We start from the raw sequence: 19364 nt of genomic DNA, 5'->3' as shown, positions 1-19364 counted from the left end.
TGTGGGAGAGGAAAGACCCAGTGGTTTCCAGCCTCTCTAATTTTCTGAAACTCTTCCGGAATATCTTTGAGGAACCAGGTCATGTCTCTTCAGCGTCCAGCGCCCTTTTACATCTCCGCCAAGAGTCTGCTTCTATGGGACAGTATGCTCTTCGTTTCCGCATACTGACGGCTGAGCTGAGCTGGAACAATGAGGCCTTAGTCGCAACCTTTCTGCAAGAGAGTCACGGAGCCAAAGGGGGACCCTAAGCGCAGGGACGGCATGACAGTGCTGGACTGCACATCTGCCTGTTTAAGAGGATGATTTCCCCTTTTAGAGAAAGGGAGGGGCTGAATGAGGAAATTAAGGAGATGTGTGAGAAGGGGAAGTGACGTCAGTCGAAGAGCGGTGGAGGAAGAGATTAGTCAGCACACCTCACCGCTCTTCATCTTCCCTTGCTTCTCACACGGAATGGCGGCGATGGAGGGCTTCATGGAGCAGTTGAGAGCGGCGGTTGCCGCCAACGGCGCGGACTGGCTCCAGCAGCAGCTAAGGGCGATAGCGGACGGCGGGACGACGGTGAGCGGGGGGGCCAACAACTCCTAGGGCGCGGCGGTCACGGCCGCCAGAGAGATACAGCCCTGAGGCAGGCTTGGGCTCATCCCGATCCGAGCAGCGTGGGATAGCAGCAGGAGAGGCACAGACACCCAACACGCAGGGTAGACAGAGGGATAGACGAGGAGAGGCCCGGGGGACTCGGCGGAAGGTTGGAGTGACCGGAGGAAGGGTGCCCAGCAATGCACGTGGCTCTTCCCCCCCAGCAAGGCGCAGATGCATGCAACAGCCTGAGGGGTCTGCAAGAGAGGGACGGAGGGATCGGGTCACACGAGAGCGCACCACGACAAGTGGTGGAGGGGCACAGGCGACAGAGATGGCCAGTAGTCCACTGCATGGCGGAGGAGGGTCAGCCAGAGACACCAGGGCCAGTGTGAGTGGAGGAAAAGGACGGTCAGCACACACCCCGCGAAACAGCAGGCGTAGGAGTCCGTCACCAGGGGCATCCAGCGGGTCTAGCGGTAATCAAGGGAGGAGTGGTCTAGCTCAGCACCGCAGGCCCTCGGCAACCACTGCGACCGCAGCTGGGGTGCAACAAGAAGTCAGCAGGATGGACGACTGCGACGATCGGTCGGAAGGAGAGCTGTCCGGGTCTGACGGAGGCGACGACCAAGGTCATCAGGCAACGGTGGTTCCAGGAGTGGCGGCTGTTGGGCCCAGTCAAGGGCAGCCCGGTGAGTGCGATTCTACTAATCCTGTTACTATTCTATTGCATAATTTATTGGGGCGGAATGTGCAGGGGGGACGTTCAGGGTTGGGGGGTTTAGCTAGGCCAGGGGGGGCTGAGAACGGGTCGGCTCCACCGCCAGCATTGGCGCCCCAGACAGGGAATGAGGGTTTGCGGGAGTTGTTAGCAGGTCTAAAAGAGCTAGTAGCACGCGTGGAATCAGGGTCAGGAAGTGGTCCGGCTACAGCCTGGACAACAGAGAGGACTACCCTGCAGACGGGGACCGCCTCACCTCTTTCGGGTGACGTATCGGTTTCGCCGGTGGCGGCTGTTGCAGCTGTTGGGGTGCCCCCCACTACGGCAGTAGTGGCTACGACTTCGGGGGACCAGGTGAAGACAGCGGAGAAAAAAGCTGATTCGGTTAGATTAGCTGACGCGGCAAGGAGTGAGGTATATGTCTGCTTTGAAGGCCCGTTGGGGGCTCATTTAAAAGCGGAGATAAAGGAAAAAATATGGAAGGGCGAATACGTTGAAATTTTCACGTTGCTGCCGTTAGAAAAATTTAATCTTGATAGGTTAAAACCGGTGGAAGGAAAAAAGGAGGATGAGGAGAAGCGTAGGTATCGCTTGATTCCGCAAACGTTCTCCAATTGGCTACAAGCGTTCGCCATTTTGGCGAGTGTGGTAGGCGAGAAGGCGCCAGAAAATTGTTCTGCGCTGTTCATGTACCTGGAGGCCATTAGCGAAGCCCATAGAACATACGGGGGCATGGCGTGGCTACGCTATGATGAGCAATTTCGTCAGAGGATGGCTGTGAGACCGAATCTACGCTGGGATCACAAGGACATCAGCTTGTGGATGAGGTTGATGACGGCAGCGAGGGCCCCTAGTCAGTTTTTTCAGGCAGGTGTCGGAGGTTCAGCAGCCCCAGGACAACCGACTGAGAAGAAATGGGGATATTGCTGGCAATTCAATGAAGGAACCTGCAGATTTGGATCCAACTGTCGGTTCAAGCACTTGTGTTCCGGCTGCGCGGGATCCCATGCATTGGCAAAATGTTTTAAAAAAGGAAAAGGTCGCTCCGGAGATACTTCAGGTAAGAGGGAGGACTCCGGTATGGGTGGAAATGATGCTGCCTTTCCTCAACAGATACCCAGATCGGGCAGCGGCCGCCACGCTGGAGGCAGGTTTTAGGGATGGTTTTCACATTCCTTGTGCCTTGGCGGAGGTGCCGCCCGAAGCCAAGAATTTGCGGTCAGCCTTGCTGCATGCAGCGGTGGTCACTAAAAAATTGGATAAAGAGGTCTCACTGGGACGCATGGCGGGCCCTTTTCGGGAAATACCACTACAAGGGTTGGTGGTCTCCCCCTTGGGTGTGGTACCAAAAAGAGAGCCGAAGAAGTTTAGACTCATACACCACCTCTCTTTCCCAAAGGGAGGGTCAGTGAATGATGCCATAGCACCAGAAGAGTGTGCGGTTACGTACACATCTTTTGACGCAGCGGTCGCATGGGTTAGGAGGTATGGGCAGGGGTCCTTAATGGCCAAGTCCGATATCGAATCGGCTTTTCGGCTTTTGCCAGTTCATCCTGACAGCTTCAGATGGCTAGGCTGTAAATGGGAAGGAGCCTACTATGTAGACCGATGTCTTCCAATGGGATGCTCTATATCCTGTGCTCTTTTTGAAACTTTCAGTTCGTTCTTGGAATGGGTAGTTCGGGATGTGGCAGGTATCAATTCAGTTATCCATTATTTGGACAACTTCTTATGTGTTGGCCCAGCGGGTTCCAACATATGTGCAGTGCTTTTGGGGACATTGCAGTATTTAGCGGAAAGATTTGGGGTGCCGCAAGCCCCGGAAAAAACGGAGGGTCCAGCGGTGACTATCACATTTCTCGGAATAGAGATAGATTCGATGAGGATGGAATGCAGGATTCCGCAGGACAAACTGTTGAAGTTGAAAGAGGAAGTTTGCGGGACTGTTGGAGTTAGGAAATTGCAGCTTTGCCAACTCCAATCTCTGTTGGGTAAGTTAAATTTCGCTTGCCGAATCATCCCTATGGGCCGAATTTTCTGCAGGTGGCTGTCAGCCGCCACTGCAGGGGTCCGGGCACCAACACATTTCGTGAGTCTGAATAGAGAGCATAGGGAGGATTTACAGGTGTGGCAGGTATTCTTGGAGTCTTTCAATGGAAGGGCTCTCTGGATGTCTGGGCCGATCAGCAATTGTGACTTGGAATTATTCACGGATGCGGCTGGTTCAACTGGGTTTGGTGCTTTCTTTAAGGGTCATTGGTGTGCTGCCAGGTGGCCAGTGGCTTGGCAGGAGGCTGGGTTCTTGAAGAACCTGGTACTTTTGGAGTTGTTCCCCATTATAGTGGCCATGGAGCTGTGGGGCGAGTCATTCAAAAACCTTAAGGTCCGATTCAATTGTGACAATCTGGGGGTGGTGCAAGTGGTTAATCGGCTGACCGCGGCATCAGTGCCGGTGGTCAGGCTTTTGCGCCATCTAGTACTTCGCTGTTTACAACTGAATGCATTCATTTATGCTGTGCATCTACCAGGGACTGAGAACACCTTGGCTGACGCTTTGTCTCGTTTTCAGTGGGACAGGTTCCGGAGGTTGGCACCGGAGGCAGATCATCAGGGGGTCGCCTGTCCCAGCTGGATATGGAACATTGCCTTGGAACAGCAGCAAAATGGATTCAGCGATCCGTGAGTATTGCTACATGGAATGCCTACTCTAAGGTATGGAAGGATTGGTTCGCCTTTCTGAATGACTTGGGCATGGGATCTGATGATCCGGAAGTGGACAAGGCAGTGCTGTACTTTATCATTAGGGACTTTGAAAAAGGTATCTCGGCAGCTGCCATCAATCGTGAATTGGCAGGTTTGCCCTTTTTTTTTAAATTGCAGCGGAGTCAGGACCATACTAAGGACTTCTGGTTACGACAGGCAGTCAAGGGGTATAGAAAAGCGTACAAACAGAGGGATGGGAGGCGCCCCGTCTCATTTGAAATGCTTAAGCACTTGATGCTTAGTTTGGAAAGGGTCGGTAGATCCGATTACGAATGTGCACTATTCAAAGCTGCGTTCGCGCTGGCCTTTTTTGGGGCACTGAGGGTAAGCGAGCTGGTGAGCCCTTCAAAGACAGTTCCGGGCGGGCTTTTACACGGGGAGGTTGAAGTATGGGGGGATAAAAACGGGGGGGGGGATAAAAAGGGATCAAGCTGGGAGAGGCAGGTATTTGGATTTTGGGAAGATTGCGGAGTGTAGCCCGGTCAGGATAGTGGGAGCTTTCATGGGGGACAGGCCCCTTTTTGATACATGAGGATGGTTCGTGTCTTTCAAAATACCAGTTTGTAACGGTTTTTAGAAAATGTGTGGTTATGGTGGGATGTGACCCTTTACAGTTCTCCTCGCATTCTTTCAGGATTGGGGCGGCCACGGAGGCCGCTAGGACGGGTCTGAGTCAGGAAGTAATTAGATGTATTGGCAGATGGGATTTGGATAGATTTAAACTTTATGTCCGCCCTCACATGGTTCAACTGTAATGTTAGTTTTGGTGATGTTTACGAGTAGGAGTTGGGTATTAAGTGTTCATGTGGTTTTTTGTATTATTTATTTTGTTAACAGGTCAAGAAGTGTGTCTTGTTTGGATACTCGGGCACTCCTATGTGTTTTGGGGGGCCAAGAGAGCTGACGTTCATCCGAATGGCAGGCAGCTACGTATTCCCAGACAAGAGGCTCTCATAAGGTGGATTGGGTTCCCTGGCATGCAGTGGAATAGGGTGCTGGGAGAAGTGCATAGATTCGCTAGCCTGGATAGGGCCCCTGACGTATTGTTATTGCATGTGGGTGGAAATGACATGGGAGCCAGATCCATGAGGAACCTTATCAGAGACATCAAGTGTGATTTTTTGCGTTTGAAAGCTGCTTATCCCAAGATGGTCTTAGTGTGGTCTGATATGGTAGGGAGGTTGTCATGGCGCTGGGCTTTGTCGGATAAAAAAGTGGACAGGGCCAGGATAAAAGTTAATAAAGAGGTGAGCCGGTTTTTTATAAGGAACGGTGGTTTAGCCATTCGTCACAGAGAGTTGAAGGTTGACACATGGCGTTATCTACGTAGCGATGGTGTACATCTTAATGAGGTGGGGACAGACTTATGGTCATTAGGCTTACAGGAAGGGATACATAGAGGGCTGAGGGTGTGGAGGTGCTCGCAAGGGTAAGGGGTTACCCCTTTCGTGCTGTGGCAGTTTTTGGTTTCCTTTAATAGGATAAGTTATGTTACAAGTTGTAACATGTGTTACCCATCCAAGGATGGGGGGGTTGTTTGATGGTACCCATCCATATGATGGGGGTTTTTTGCTGGTACCCATACATGGAAGGATGGGGATTGAAGTTGGTACCTTCAGGCCCTAAGGGGTTAACCTGGAGGAGTTTAAAAAGGTTAGGTCACTGGGGTAGGTTGTGATTATGCCGTGTCAGGGGTTTCCGACTGGCAGGTTTAAAATAATGAGGTTGTATCAGTGACCAGGGTTATAGTTATCATTCTTACAGTAAATTTACCCTCACAAGTTATTTAAGATAGTACAGTTATTTATGATATTTATGTTAATTTATACGTTTTAATAAATAGGCCGCAAGGCCATTTTACTCCAAGAACTAGTCTGAGTCATCCATGATGTTTTTGGAGGGAGGGTATGTGGGGAAAGGATGGTATTAGATATATGGGCTTAAGTCCTACAGTGTCATGGCCTTTCTGATACAGTGAAGGACGAATTAGCAGGAAGAACCATCCCCACTGATCTGGACGAAGTTATCTCCCTGTGTAACCAGATTGATATTCGTTTTCAAGAAAGGACCCTAGAAAAGCGACACCAGCACTCCTTGGTCCTTAGTCAGCCCGAGCTCCCCTCTTTTCGTCCTGTGGAGCATATCCTGCCAACTAAGGAACCCATGCAGCTGGGCCAGACCAGGCCATCCTCCGAGGAACGTGCTAGGTGCAGAACTCTGGGCCTGTGTCTCTGCTCTGGGGGCAAAGGTCATTTTCGTGACACATGCTCATTTCATCCAGAAAAAGCTCGGGTAATGCATCTGGAAGGTGGAGTATTGGACCCAGAAAAGTCATTGTCTCGTCTCCTTCTTTCTGTGTTTCTTCATGTTGGCATTTCCTCCCACTCGGCCTTGGCTTATCTGGATTCGGGAGCCACTGGCAACTTTATGGACTGGAGAACTGCATCTTCCATGAAACTTCCCCTTTTACCCCTCACCACTCCATTGGTGGTCTCGGCAATTGATGGCACTGTTCTTCCAGGGGGCCCTATCCGCTTCCAGACCCCTCCTGTTAAGATGTCGGTAGGGATACTCCACCAGGAGTGGATATCCTTTCTTATCCTTCCTAAGGTCTCGACCCCTATCATATTGGGGCTTCCGTGGCTGCAGCTCCACTCTCCACACATTGACTGGACTTCTGGGCAGATCCTGGCTTGGGGTCCCTCCTCTTTCTCTTCCTGCCTACTCAAGGTTGCCCCTAAGGGGAGACTTCCCGTGGCTACCACCTCAGTATCCTCTGCCCTTCCCACTGCATATAGCGATTTCCGGGATGTGTTCTGTAAAAAGTCAGCTGAGGTGTTTCCTCTTCACAGGTCCTTTGACTGTGCCATTGACCTTGTTCCCGGAGCAGCTCTACCCAGGGGTTGTACCTACCCTCTGTCCATCCCAGAGACCCAGGCCATGTCTGAGTATGTTGCAGAAAATCTAGAAAAAGGATTCATCCAGAAATCCTCATCGCCTGCAGGAGCAGGGTTCTTTTTTGTTGCCAAAAAGGATGGTACCCTAAGACCCTGCATTGACTACCGAGGCCTAAACGCAGTAACGATCAAAAATCGATACCCCCTACCCCTAATATCGGAACTATTTGACAGGTTGAAAGGTGCCTCCATTTTTACCAAGTTGGATCTCAGGGGTGCATACAATTTGATCCGAATATGGGAAGGGGATGAATGGAAAACTGCGTTTAACACTAGAGATGGGCATTACGAGTACTTGGTCATGCCCTTTGGTTTGTGTAATGCCCCAGCGGTGTTCCAAAACTTTGTTAACAAAATCTTCAGGGATCTGCTTTACCAATATGTTGTCATCTACCTGGATGACATTCTCATCTTTTCGGATAGTCTGTCGGTTCACAGAGACCATGTCCGGATTGTACTTCAGCGCCTTTGAGAAAATAATCTGAATGCCAAGCTGGAGAAATGTTCTTTTGAATGTTCTGAAGTCCTGTTTCTGGAATGCTTTGTCTCTAACTTCGGTCTTCGTATGGATCCTGGGAAGGTCTCGGCCATTACCAACTGGCCTCCTCCTGCCGGCCTCAAGGCCACGTAGCGCTTTCTTGGGTTCACTAATTATTACAGGCAGTTCATTAGGAATTACTACTCTATTGCTGCGCCAATTATCGCCTTGACCAAGAAGGGTGCTAATGCCAAGGAGTGGTCCCCCCGAAGCAGTCTCTGCCTTTCATGATTTGAAACAGGCCTTCATTTCTGGACCTTTGTTGAGGCGACCTGACCCGGGGGATCCATTTTTTATTGAAGTGGACGCTTCCTCAACTGGGGTGGGAGCTGTGCTTCTTCAATCCTTTGGGAAAAACGTCTACCATGTGCGTTTTTCTCCAGAAAATTTTCTCAGGCGGAGAAGAATTACGCTATTGGTGATCGGGAACTTCTTGTGATTAAATTGGCGTTGGAGGAGTGACATCATCTCTTGGAGGGTTCCCCACATTCCATAACAATTTTCACTGACCATAAAAATCTGCAGTACTTACAGAATACCAAACGATTGAATCCCAGACAAGCCAGGTGGAGTCTCTTCTTTTCCCGTTTTAACTTCACCATTACATTCAAACCTGGTTCCTGCAACAGTCGGGCTGATGCACTCTCTAGATCTTTTGACATTCAGGATGAGGAGCCTACCATTGAACCTGAGCTGATTATCCCTACTTCATGCATCCTTGCCCATTCTACCACCCTGGAGTCAAAAATTCCTCCTGGCAGGACCTTCGTCCCCGCTGAGCTAAGAGCTAAGATCCTTCGTTGGGGACATGACTCCAAGGTGGCAGGTCATGCTGGGTTTCTTCGATCCTTCCTCCTCATCAGTCGCCACTACTGGTGGCCTACTCTCCGTTCGGATATCAAAGACTATGTTAAGGCTTGTCATGTTTGTGCCCAGTCTAAGTCCTCCACGCAGACTCCTGCTGGTCTTCTCATGCCCTTGCCCATTCCCAAGGAGCCCTGGTCTCACATAGCCATGGACTTCATCACCGATCTTCCACCTTCTGAGAAGAATACGGTCATTTGGGTGGTAATTGATCAATTCTCCAAGATGGCTCATTTTGCTCCTCTTCCTGGTCTCCCTTCTGCTCCTGCCTTGGTTCCCATTTTCGTACGAGAGATTTTCCGTCTTCATGGTGTCCCTTCCCATGTCATTTTGGACAGGGGTGTTCAGTTTACTTCTCGCTTTTGGAGAGCCTTTTGCAAATCCCTCAACATTACCTTGGATTTTACCTCTTCTTACCATCCCCAATCCAATGGCCAGACTGAAAGGGTTAATCAGGAGTTGGAGGTCTTTCTCTGTACCTTGGTCTCGGCTCATCACGATGATTGGGCATCATTACTCCTGTATGCAGAGTTCTCTCACAACAATCATGTCAACACCAGTTCTCAGAAGACACCCTTTGTCACTGTTTATGGAAGACATCCTCAGCTCCCTCTTCCTATGACCTGTTCTTCTGACATCCCAGCTTTGGCTACTGTTCAGGAATCATTCAATTCCTTGTGGGTTGACGTTCATGATTCCCTCCAGAAAGCTGCCAACAAGTTCAAAAGTTTTGCTGACCGTCGCAGGCGTAAGCCGCCTTCTCTACAGCCAGGAGACAAAGTCTGGCTTTCTACCAGGAACATCAGACTCCGGGTTCCTTCTCTCAAGTTTGCCCTGAGATTCATTGGTCCTTACAATATAATTTCTAAGCTGAATCCTGTTTGTTTTAAACTCCAGATCCCTAAAAGCCTCAGGATCTCAAACTCCTTTCATGTATCCCTTCTGAAACCTTTAGTTTTCAATAAGTTCTCTCGACCTCTCCCTACCTTGGCTCCAGTCTCTGAAGATGATCAGGAATACGAGGTTAGTCAAATTTTGGATTCTCGCTTCTATAAAGGTGTCCTTCAATATCTCGTGGATTGGAAAGGTTTCGGTCCTGAGGAGAGATCTTGGATTTCTGCAACTGAAGTCTTCGCACCTCATCTTCTGAGGAAGTTCCATTTGAATTTCCCCTCCAAGCCTGGTCCAAAGCGGGGGGGGGGGGAGGCCTCGTAAGAGGGGGGGTACTGTCATGACCTTGCAGTAATACATTCATGACCTGTCTGTCTCTTACCTGGTCTGTGTATCAGCCTTGAGGCTTGTACTCTTACACCTGCATGCTTAAGTAATCTTCCCTCTGTGTGGCTCCACCCTAGCCTCAACAGGAACCACTATTTAACACCATATTCTCCAAGCCTGCCTTGCCGTGCAATATTGTGTGTTTGGCTTCCTGTTTGCCGTGTGCTCTAAGTTTGTCTCTATCTCTGTTACCGATCTTGGCGTGTTCCCGACTATCCCTGTCTGCTTGTGACCCTGACCTTTGGCGCGTTCTCGACTATCCCGTTTGCCTGTTACCCTGACTTTTGGCGTATTCTCTGTTATCCTTGTCTGCTAGTCGCCCTGACATTTGGCTACCTCCTTACTATCCCTTGCTGTCCTGGGCCGCTGTTTCCTCTCCATCCTCCTGTAGCCTACCGTGAGCGTGAGCTGGGAGACCCTGGGGGCCGCGACCTGGAGCCAGTTGCAGCCCAGTCCATCCTCACCACTAGAGGCACTGGTGAACACCTGCTGGCTCTTAGACTCCGCGCCCTGGGGAATCTATGCTCTAACTCACTGTGGGATCCGTGTTGGTGCTCCAGGGGACCTGCCTTCCTGAACCACCCCACGTTCCATCCGCAGCAGTCAGCCTTAGGGTCCACTATCATAGCCGTGCACTCCTGACCCCACCGGGGTGCATCTGTCACCTGGATACAGGTGACCTGACACATTTATACAGGTGTGAGGGGGGCTGACATATATACAGGTGTGTGGGGGGGCTGACATATATACAGGTCTGTGGGGGGGGCTGACATATATACAGGTGTGTGTGAGGTGGCTGACAAATATACAGGTGTGTGGGGGGTAGACAAATATACAGGTGTGTGTGTGGGGGGGGGGGCTGGCATATATACAGGTGTGTGGGGGGCTGACATATATACAGGTGTGAAGAAGGCTGAGATATATACAGGTGTGTGGGGGACTGGCATATATACAGGTGTGGGGGGGGGCTGACATATATACAGGTGTGAGGGGGGCTGACATATATACAGGTGTGTGGGGGGGTGACATATATACAGGTGTGAGGAAGGCTGACATACTATATATACAGGATTGAGGGGGGCTGACTGTGTACAGGTGGAGTGGCCAATGTGTGGATTCGGTAGGATGGCCCGTGGGCAAGCCCTGGGGAATGTTGGTGGTCAGGCTCGGGGGGGGGAGCCCAGGCCTAAAACTGTGTAAGGGGCCCAAAAATTTCTGATGGCTGCCCTGCCCCCAAATCCCTCCTCCTAGCACACCCCCTCCAAATTTCTCTTCCTAGCACAAATCCTCCTTCCGCACCCAGCTACCCCCAATTTCCCCCTCCTAGCACAAATCCTGCCCCCCGCCCCCTCCTCTTAACCCAAATTCTCCCACCCCCTCCTAGCACAAATTTCCGAGTTATGGAACGCTGGCCTGAGGGCGAGAGTCAAATGTATGTGTTAGGTCTTGCGGGTGGGGGTATGGGAGGAGCATACTCTAGTAGGCTGACATGGAGCTCATCAGGAAAGGAAAATTGCAGTTTTGTGCTATCTTGGCATTTCATGGCCTCCGAAACTGTGATAGGTAGTGAGGTGTGAAATCAACAATTTACGTCCTTAGAAAGCCTGAAGGTGGTGATTGGTTTACGGGGTCCTGTACATGGCTAGACTGACAAAAAGTCTCACACATGTGGTATCATGCCTCCCCCCTCCCGCTATGCTCCGGTCGTCTCCGTCGGTAGCAGCGGAGACGATCCGATCCTCTTCCCTTCTCGGGCAGTAATTCGAGTGAGGGCAAGATGGCCCCCACTCGACTCTATGCCCTTGGAGGACTGGAGCGATGCCAAACGTCACTTCCGCCCTCTGGTCTTAAAGGGACAATTTAAAAAAAAATACTTTTTTTTTTAATTAATTTTTTTATTGCTTTTAAGTGTAAATGTGAGATCTGAGGTCTCTTTGACCCCAGATCTCACATTAATCACTTCAGCCCAGAAGGATTTACCCCCTTCCTGACCAGGCCCTTTTTTGCCATACAGCACTGCGTCGCTTTAACTGACAATTGCGCGGTCGTGGGACGTTGTACCCAAACAAAATTAACGTCCTTTTTTTCTCACAAATAGAGCTTTATTTTAGTGGTATTTGATCACCTCTGTGTTTTTTTTTATTTTTTGCGCTATAAACAAAAAAAGAGCGACAATTTTGAAAAAAAAGCAATATTATTTACTTTTTGCTATAATAAATATCCCCAAAAAATATATATAAAAAAAAATTTCTTCCACAGTTTAGGCCAATATTTATTCTTCTACATATTTTTGGTAAAAAAAAATCGCGTCTACAAAATAGGGGATAGATTTATAGCATTTTTATTTTATTTTTTTTATTAGTAATGGCGGCGATCTTTTTATCATGACTGCGACATTGCGGCGGACAGATCGGACACTTTTGACACTATTTTGGGACCATTGGCATTTATACAGCTATAAAATGCACTGATTACTGTGTAAATGTCACTGGCAGGGAAGGTGTTAAACACTAGGGGGCAATCAAGGTGTTAACTGTGTTCCCTCAGCATGTTCTAACTGTAGGGGGGATGGGCTTACTAGAACATGACAGAGATTACTGCTCCTGATCACAAGGAGCAGTAGATCCCTGTCATGTTACTAGGCAGAACAGGGAAATGCCTTGTTTACATTGGCATCTCCCCGTTCTGCCTCTCCGTGTCACAATCGCGGGCCACCGGCAGACATTGAGTCAGCGGGGCATGCTCCCGCGGAGTGCCGCGGATGACGCAGCGACGTACGGGTACGTTGTTTTGCGCACCCGTGCCACTTTGGTGACGTATATCGGCGTGAGCCGGTCGGCAAGTGGTTAAAGAGGTCCTGTCCTGCTTATTTCTATTGCAAGGGATGTTTACATTCCTTGTATTAGGAATAAAAGTGATCCAATTTTTTTTTTACAAGGACAGTGTAAAAAACTAAAATAAAAAGTAAAATAAATAAGAAAAAAAAAAGTAAAGTGGCCCGTATCTACAAGCTCGCACGCAGAAGCGAATGCATACATAAGTTGCACCCACATATGAAAACAGCGTTCAGGTGTGAGGTATGGCCAAGATCGTTGGAGCGAGAGCAATAATTATAGCAAAAGACCTCCTCCGTAACTCAAGTCTGGTAACCTGTAGAAATTTTTAAATGTCGACTATGGAGATTTTTAAGTGCCAAAGTTTGTCGCCATTCCACAAGCGGGCGCAATTTTGAAGCGTGACATGTTGGGTATCAGTTTACTCTACGTAACATTATCTTGCACAATATAGAAAACAATTGGGCTAACTTTACTGTTTTCTTATTTTTTAATTTAAAAAAGTTATTTTTCCCAAAAATTGTTTGTAAGACCGCTGCGCAAATACAGTGTGACGTAAAGTATTGCAACGACCGCCATTTTATTCTCTATGGTGTCTGAAAAAATATATATAATGTTTGGGGGTTCTAAGTAATTTTCTAGCAAAAAAAATGATTTTAACTTGTAAACAACAGATGTCAAAAATAGGCTCGGTCCTTAAGTGGTTAAAATCCCTGCTCCTGAAAAAACAATAGTTTTTTGGGGTTTTTTTTTCATTGATACATGCCCCCAGGGCAGTACCCAGACCCCCATACACCTTTTTTGGCCAATTATCTGCATATAAGCCTTTAAAATGGGCACTTTTGATTTTTCCTGTTCGGCTCCTGTAGACTTCAATGGGGTTCACTGTTTGAGCTAGAACATTTCCCCTGTTCGGGAGTTCTGCTGCTAACCAAAACAGGGGGGTGTTTGGCCCATCCCTAGTTCTCGGGTTTCAGTGGTTATACTGGGATGATGCCTGCACCTACAGGCATCATCCCAGTATCATTCTTTTCAGCCGACAATTCTGAGTAGAGCAGAAGTGATCTGAGTGGCTAATTAGCCAGTTGATCACTTCTGCGTGTGACGGAAAGGGGTCCCACCCCCTCCCGTGGCAGCCCCCGCCTTTCCCAAGCTCTCCTGTCCTATCACGGAGGCCAGGAGCGATGCGGCTGGCTGTGATGGCTGCTCCCTACAGAGAGAGAGGAACTGACGTTGTTCTGGCTGCTCTGGAAACCAGGAGCGTTGAGTAGTTTCTCACTTCCGGTTCTGTCCCTTTGTTTACCTGGCCACCAACAGCCAGGAGAGAAGCCAAGCAGACCGATCTGTGTCTAATTGGCTGCATTGGAGGCCAGAGGAGCGATTTGGGGTCTAATAGACATTAGGGTTCCCATCAGAACCCCTAACCTTGGTCCCACCTATTAAACCCTTCCGATGTCCCTTTAACCTCTAGCTGGACATTAGCTTTCAAAAACCAACAGGAGCAGTCTGATTTCTTCATAATCCTCAAGATCGGAGAATGCAGACCCAGGAACTCCAAACAGGAGGTGTCCGAGCTCTTCATAATCTTTGAAATCTGAAAATGCAGACCCAGGAACTCCCAACAGGAGGAATCCGAGCTCTTTATCATCTTTGAGTTATGAGAATGTAGACCCAGGAACTCCCAACAGGAGGAGTCCGAGCTCTTCATAATCTTTGAGTTCTGAGAATACAGACCTGGGAACTCCCAACAGGAGGAGTCTGAGCTTTTCATCATCTTTGAGTTCTGAAAATGCAGACCCAGGAACTCCCAACAGGAGGAGTCCAAGCTCTTTATAATCTTTGAGCTCTGAGAATGCAGACCCAGGAACTCCAAACAGGAGGTCTCCGAGCTCTTCATAATCTTTGAACTCTGAGAATGCAGACCCAGAAACTTCCAACAGGAGGTGTCCAAGCTCTTCATAATCTTTGAACTCTGAGAATGCAGACCCAGGAACTCGCAACAGGAGGAGTCCGAGCTCTTCAGCGTCTTTGAATTCTGAGAATGCCGACCCAGGAACTCCCAACAGGAGGAGTCTGAGCTCTTCATAATCTTTGAACTCTGAGAATGCAGACCCAGGAACTCCCAACAGGAGGTGTCCGAACTCTTCATCATCTTTTATTTCTGAGAATGCAGACCCAGGAACTCCCAACAGGAGGAGTCCTAGCTCTACATAATATTTGAACTCTGAGAATGCAGACCCAGGAACTCCCAACAGGAGGTGTCCAAGCTCTTCATCATCTTTTATTTCTGAGAATGCAGACCCAGGAACTCCCAACAGGAGGAGTCCGAGCTCTTCAGCGTCTTTGAGTTCTGAGAATGCAGACCCAGGAACTCCCAACAGGAGGAGTCCGAGCTCTTCATCATCTTTGAGTTCTGAAAATACAGACCTAGGAAATCCCAATAGGAGGAGTCCAAGCTCTTCATCATCTTTGAGTTCAGGAGGAGTCCAAGCTCTTTATCATCTTCGAGTTCTGAGAATGCGGAACCCAGGAACTCCCAACAGGAGGAGTCTGAGCTCTTCATAATCTTTGAGTTCTGAGAATGCAGACCCAGGAACTCCAATCCCGAATGACCCTGAATCTCTGCATAAAGAGTACCTGTCAGGGCCCATGCTGTCACAAGGGATGTTGTTCATCCCTTGTGATAGCAATAAAGTTAGTACCAAAAAAAGAAAAAATATTGTATAAAATAAATAAATTCATTAAAAAAATGCGCAGATGCAAACGCATACAGTACTCCCACACGCATATATAAAAGGTTATCACTCCACACATGTGAGGTATTGTCACGAACATCAGAGTGAGAGCAATAATTCTAGCACCAGACGTCCTGTACAACTCTAAACTGGTAACCTGTAAAGGCATTTAAAGCATCGACCTATGGAGAATTTTTAGTACCTTAGTTTGCCGCCAATTCCGCGGGCAAACACAATGTTGAAGTGTCACATGTTAGGTATCTATTTACTCGGCGTAACATTATCTTTTACATTTTACAAAAATAAATTGGTCTAACTTTACTGTATTGGTTTTTTTCAATTCATAAAACTGTTATTTTTTGCCAAAGAAATTGCGTTTGAAAAACCGCTGTACAAATACCGTGTGACATAAAAAGTTGCAAGAACCGCCATTTTGTTCTTGATCTCTGCTAAATATATATATATATATATATATATATATATATATATATATATATATATATATATATATATGATGTTTGGGTGTTCTAAGTAATTTTCTAGCAAAAAAAATAGATTTTTACATGTAGGAGTGAAGTGTCTGAAATGGCCCAGATGGCAAGTGGCTAATTTCTTCATTTTCCCAAAAATTACAATTTCAAAAAACTCTCCATGCCTCTTACTAAATACCTTGGACTGTCTACTTTCCAAAAAGAGGTAATTCGGTGGGTATTTGTACTGTCCTGGCATTTTAGCTGCCTCATTAAATGAGATCGGCCATCAGAACCTCAGGATTGATCGATTTTCAGAAATTGATATCATAGTTTGTAGACTCTAAAACTGTCACACAGACTAAATAATACACATTTTTTTTTTATTTTGTAGCAGAATAAATTTTCAGAATTAATCATAATGAAATCATAAAAAAAAAAAATGTGATCACTTCCCCACTGTATTGCTCTGGTCACAATATGTTAAAAAAAAACGTAAAAAAATAATAAAAATGTAATAAAAAGAAGAAATACATACATATTATATGTTTTTTTACACACTGTTACCAGTCAGTATCCCTGATCACCGCCACACCAGTTATGATGACGCTGTACTGCACTGGTGACAGTATGTAAAAAAAACAATTGTGAATTTCCTTTTTTTTTTTTTGATTTATTTATTTTCCAGAAAAATTGTGACAAAAAATTACAACTTCAAAAAAACTCTCAAAAATATCTCTTACTAAATACCTTGGACTGTCTTCTCTCCAAAGAGAGGTCATTTGGGCGGTATTTGTATTGTCCTGGCGTTTTTGCTGCCTCAGGGAATGAGAACATCAGAATTGATCGATTTTTCTGAAATTTCCATCATAGTTTTAAGACTCTAAAACTGTCACACAGAATAAATAATACACACTGATTTATTTTTTTTATATATATTTTTTTATTTTATAAAAGAAATGTAGCAGAATATAGATAAAGATGATTTATAAGATTTATAAGAGAAACTAAAAGATTTTTTTTTTTCCTGTACAGAATAAACATGAAAAAAAAAAACACAACCAAAAGAAATCTCTATCTGTCTTCAATAATGAAATTCTCCACAGTGATTCCAGAAATCTGAGAACAGAGTATTGGGAGGTGCGGAGCGTTCTTGTTTATTATAGAAAATCAGAATTAGTGATTAACAAACCATAAAAACAAAGCTAGAATCTACATCAAATCTTCTATAACTGAAGAACATAAACTATAAAATGTAATAATTATTGGATGGACCAATGAAAAGCCGGCTTCTTCCGTGAGACATCAAAAGAGCGATAATGTACAGGAACCAATAAGAAGTGCTGTCCATGTATTGTCATATCTGGCCATGTATTAGCACAGTTTAGTTGTATGGTGTGGCCTGTGTGAGTGCGGGACCGAGTCATCTCTGTATGTTTAGAGGATCGTATTACTAGAATTCAATTCCAGGCGTCCCAAACCAAAGTGTACCCGAAAATAATATTGTTGCCCCTCCCCCAACACATCATGAACATGAAAAAGGTTGTTAGCGTGTGTGACTTCTCTGGTGTGCAACAAGCGATTGTTTGCGACTGAAACATTTCCCGCACTCTGAACATGAATAAGGACGCTCACCTGTGTGAGTTCTCTGGTGTACAAGAAGGCGTGCTTTCAACAAGAAAAAGGATACTCATCAGTGTGAATTCTCTGGTGTTTAACAAGGTCATTTTTATTAATGAAACATTTCCCGCACTCTGGACATGAATAGGGACGTTCACCTGTGTAAAGTTCTCTGGTGATACACAAGGCTTTCTTTCATCGTGAAACATTTCCCGCACTCTGAACATGAATAAGGACGCTCACCTGTGTGAACTCTCTGGTGTTTAACAAGGGTTCCTCTAACACTGAAAGTCTTCCCGCACTCTGAACATGAGTAAGGACGCTCACCTGTGTGAACTCTCTGGTGTTGAACAAGGCTTGCTTTATAATTGAAAGATTTCCCGCACTCTGAACATGAATAAGGACGCTCACCTGTGTGAGTTCTCTGGTGTACAAGAAGGTGTGCTTTATGACTGAAACATTTTCCGCACTCTGAACATGAATAAGGACGCTCACCTGTGTGAGTTCTCTGGTGTACAAGAAGGTATGCTTTATGACTGAAACCTTTCCCACACTCTGAACATGAACAAGGATGCTCACCCGTGTGAATTCTCTGATGATTTAGAAGGTGTCCCTTCTGAATGTAACATTTCCCGCACTCTGAACATGAATAAGGACGCTCACCTGTGTGAGTTCTCTGGTGTCTAACAAGTCTTCCTTTATGACTGAAAGTCTTCCCGCACTCTGAACATGAATAGGGGCGTTCACCTGTGTGAATTCTCTGATGTATTAGAAGGTCTCCACTCTGAATGTAACATTTCCCGCACTCTGAACATGAATAAGGACGCTCACCTGTGTGAGTTCTCTGGTGTATAACAAGGACTTCTTTAATAAGAAAAGATTTCCCGCACTCTGAACATAAATAAGGACGCTCACCTGTGTGAGTTCTCTGGTGTCTAACAAGACTTTTTTTATGATTGAAAGTCTTCCCGCACTCTGAACATGACAATGAACTCTCTCCTGTGGGAACTCCTTCATGGCTTGAAGAAGATTCCTTGGGAATAGAAGGATCTATTGAAGTATCTGTACTGTGAGATCCTATAGTCTTGGTGTGGGATCCATCAGAAGATTCCTCAGGATTAGAGGGATCCATTGATCTCCCCAATTGGGAAGGTCTGGGATGTATATTTGGAGTAACGGGATTTCCTCCTGGAGAATATTGTACAATGTTATTATCTTCTGCTTTATAATCTGGAGATACAATGAGATGTTCCTCAGAGGTATTCTGGACATTGTGTCCACCTGTTGAGAAACAATTTAACATTAAATGTTATAACCTTCCATTCAGGAGTCATATATGTTGGTCCATCACCAAATAATCTATAAGAGCTCTGGCATGGATTTGGGGGCAATTAGAAGAGAAAAATATGAATACAAACCAAGTGAAAGTGTCCAGAGCTCCAAACACAAAGTGCACAGTGCTATGTCTCTTCTGTTCTCGTGTGCAAAATTCTCTTCCAGAGTTTAATAAAATTGTTCTCAGTGTTCCACACCACCCGCTATCCTCCACCTTCACATCGGAGAACTCACCGGAATTCTACGACCCTTCTCTTACCAATGGGTTATTAAGCACTTGTGTCCCCCCAATGGAAGATCATCCGGGACCACCACCTCAATACTACATCTCCAGTTATCTCATACCATACCTGCCAGTATCTTCTCACCTCAGATCCATCCCAGACTCTGACACATCGACAAAGATGGCTGCCATGCCATCACCTTCTGCAGAGCTCTCCACCAATCAGCACATAGAATACCGCCAACGTCAGAGATCACCTCTGAGAGCTCTGCAAGGTGACCGAAAGGGAAAGAGCCGCAGTGCTGTTAATGATGATGTTAAGGAGGTGATCCTGGAGGATCTTCCCTGTAATGTATAAAACCTCTTAATGACCCATTGGTAAGCGAGGAGTCATGGAATTACGGTGAGTTCTCTGATGTGAAGGTGGAGGATAGCGGGTGATGTGGAGCA

The 19364-nt window shown here is 46.7% G+C and overlaps 1 protein-coding gene across 1 annotated transcript in view; it reads right to left on the bottom strand.

The window, feature by feature from the left end:
• The window catches only part of LOC141104963 (uncharacterized), a 108973-nt gene that overhangs the window by 78077 nt on the left and 11532 nt on the right, over window positions 1-19364 (bottom strand). The window contains 1 exon segment of the mRNA XM_073594772.1: window positions 17596-18637. Within this exon segment, the coding sequence (XP_073450873.1) occupies window positions 17596-18637 (1042 nt within the window).

This window comes from Aquarana catesbeiana, linkage group LG08, assembly GCF_042186555.1.
Source record: "Aquarana catesbeiana isolate 2022-GZ linkage group LG08, ASM4218655v1, whole genome shotgun sequence".
Taxonomy (NCBI): Eukaryota; Metazoa; Chordata; class Amphibia; order Anura; family Ranidae; genus Aquarana; species Aquarana catesbeiana.
The sequence above is the reverse complement of the archived record's forward strand: the minus strand, read 5'-3'. Positions and strand labels throughout refer to the sequence as shown.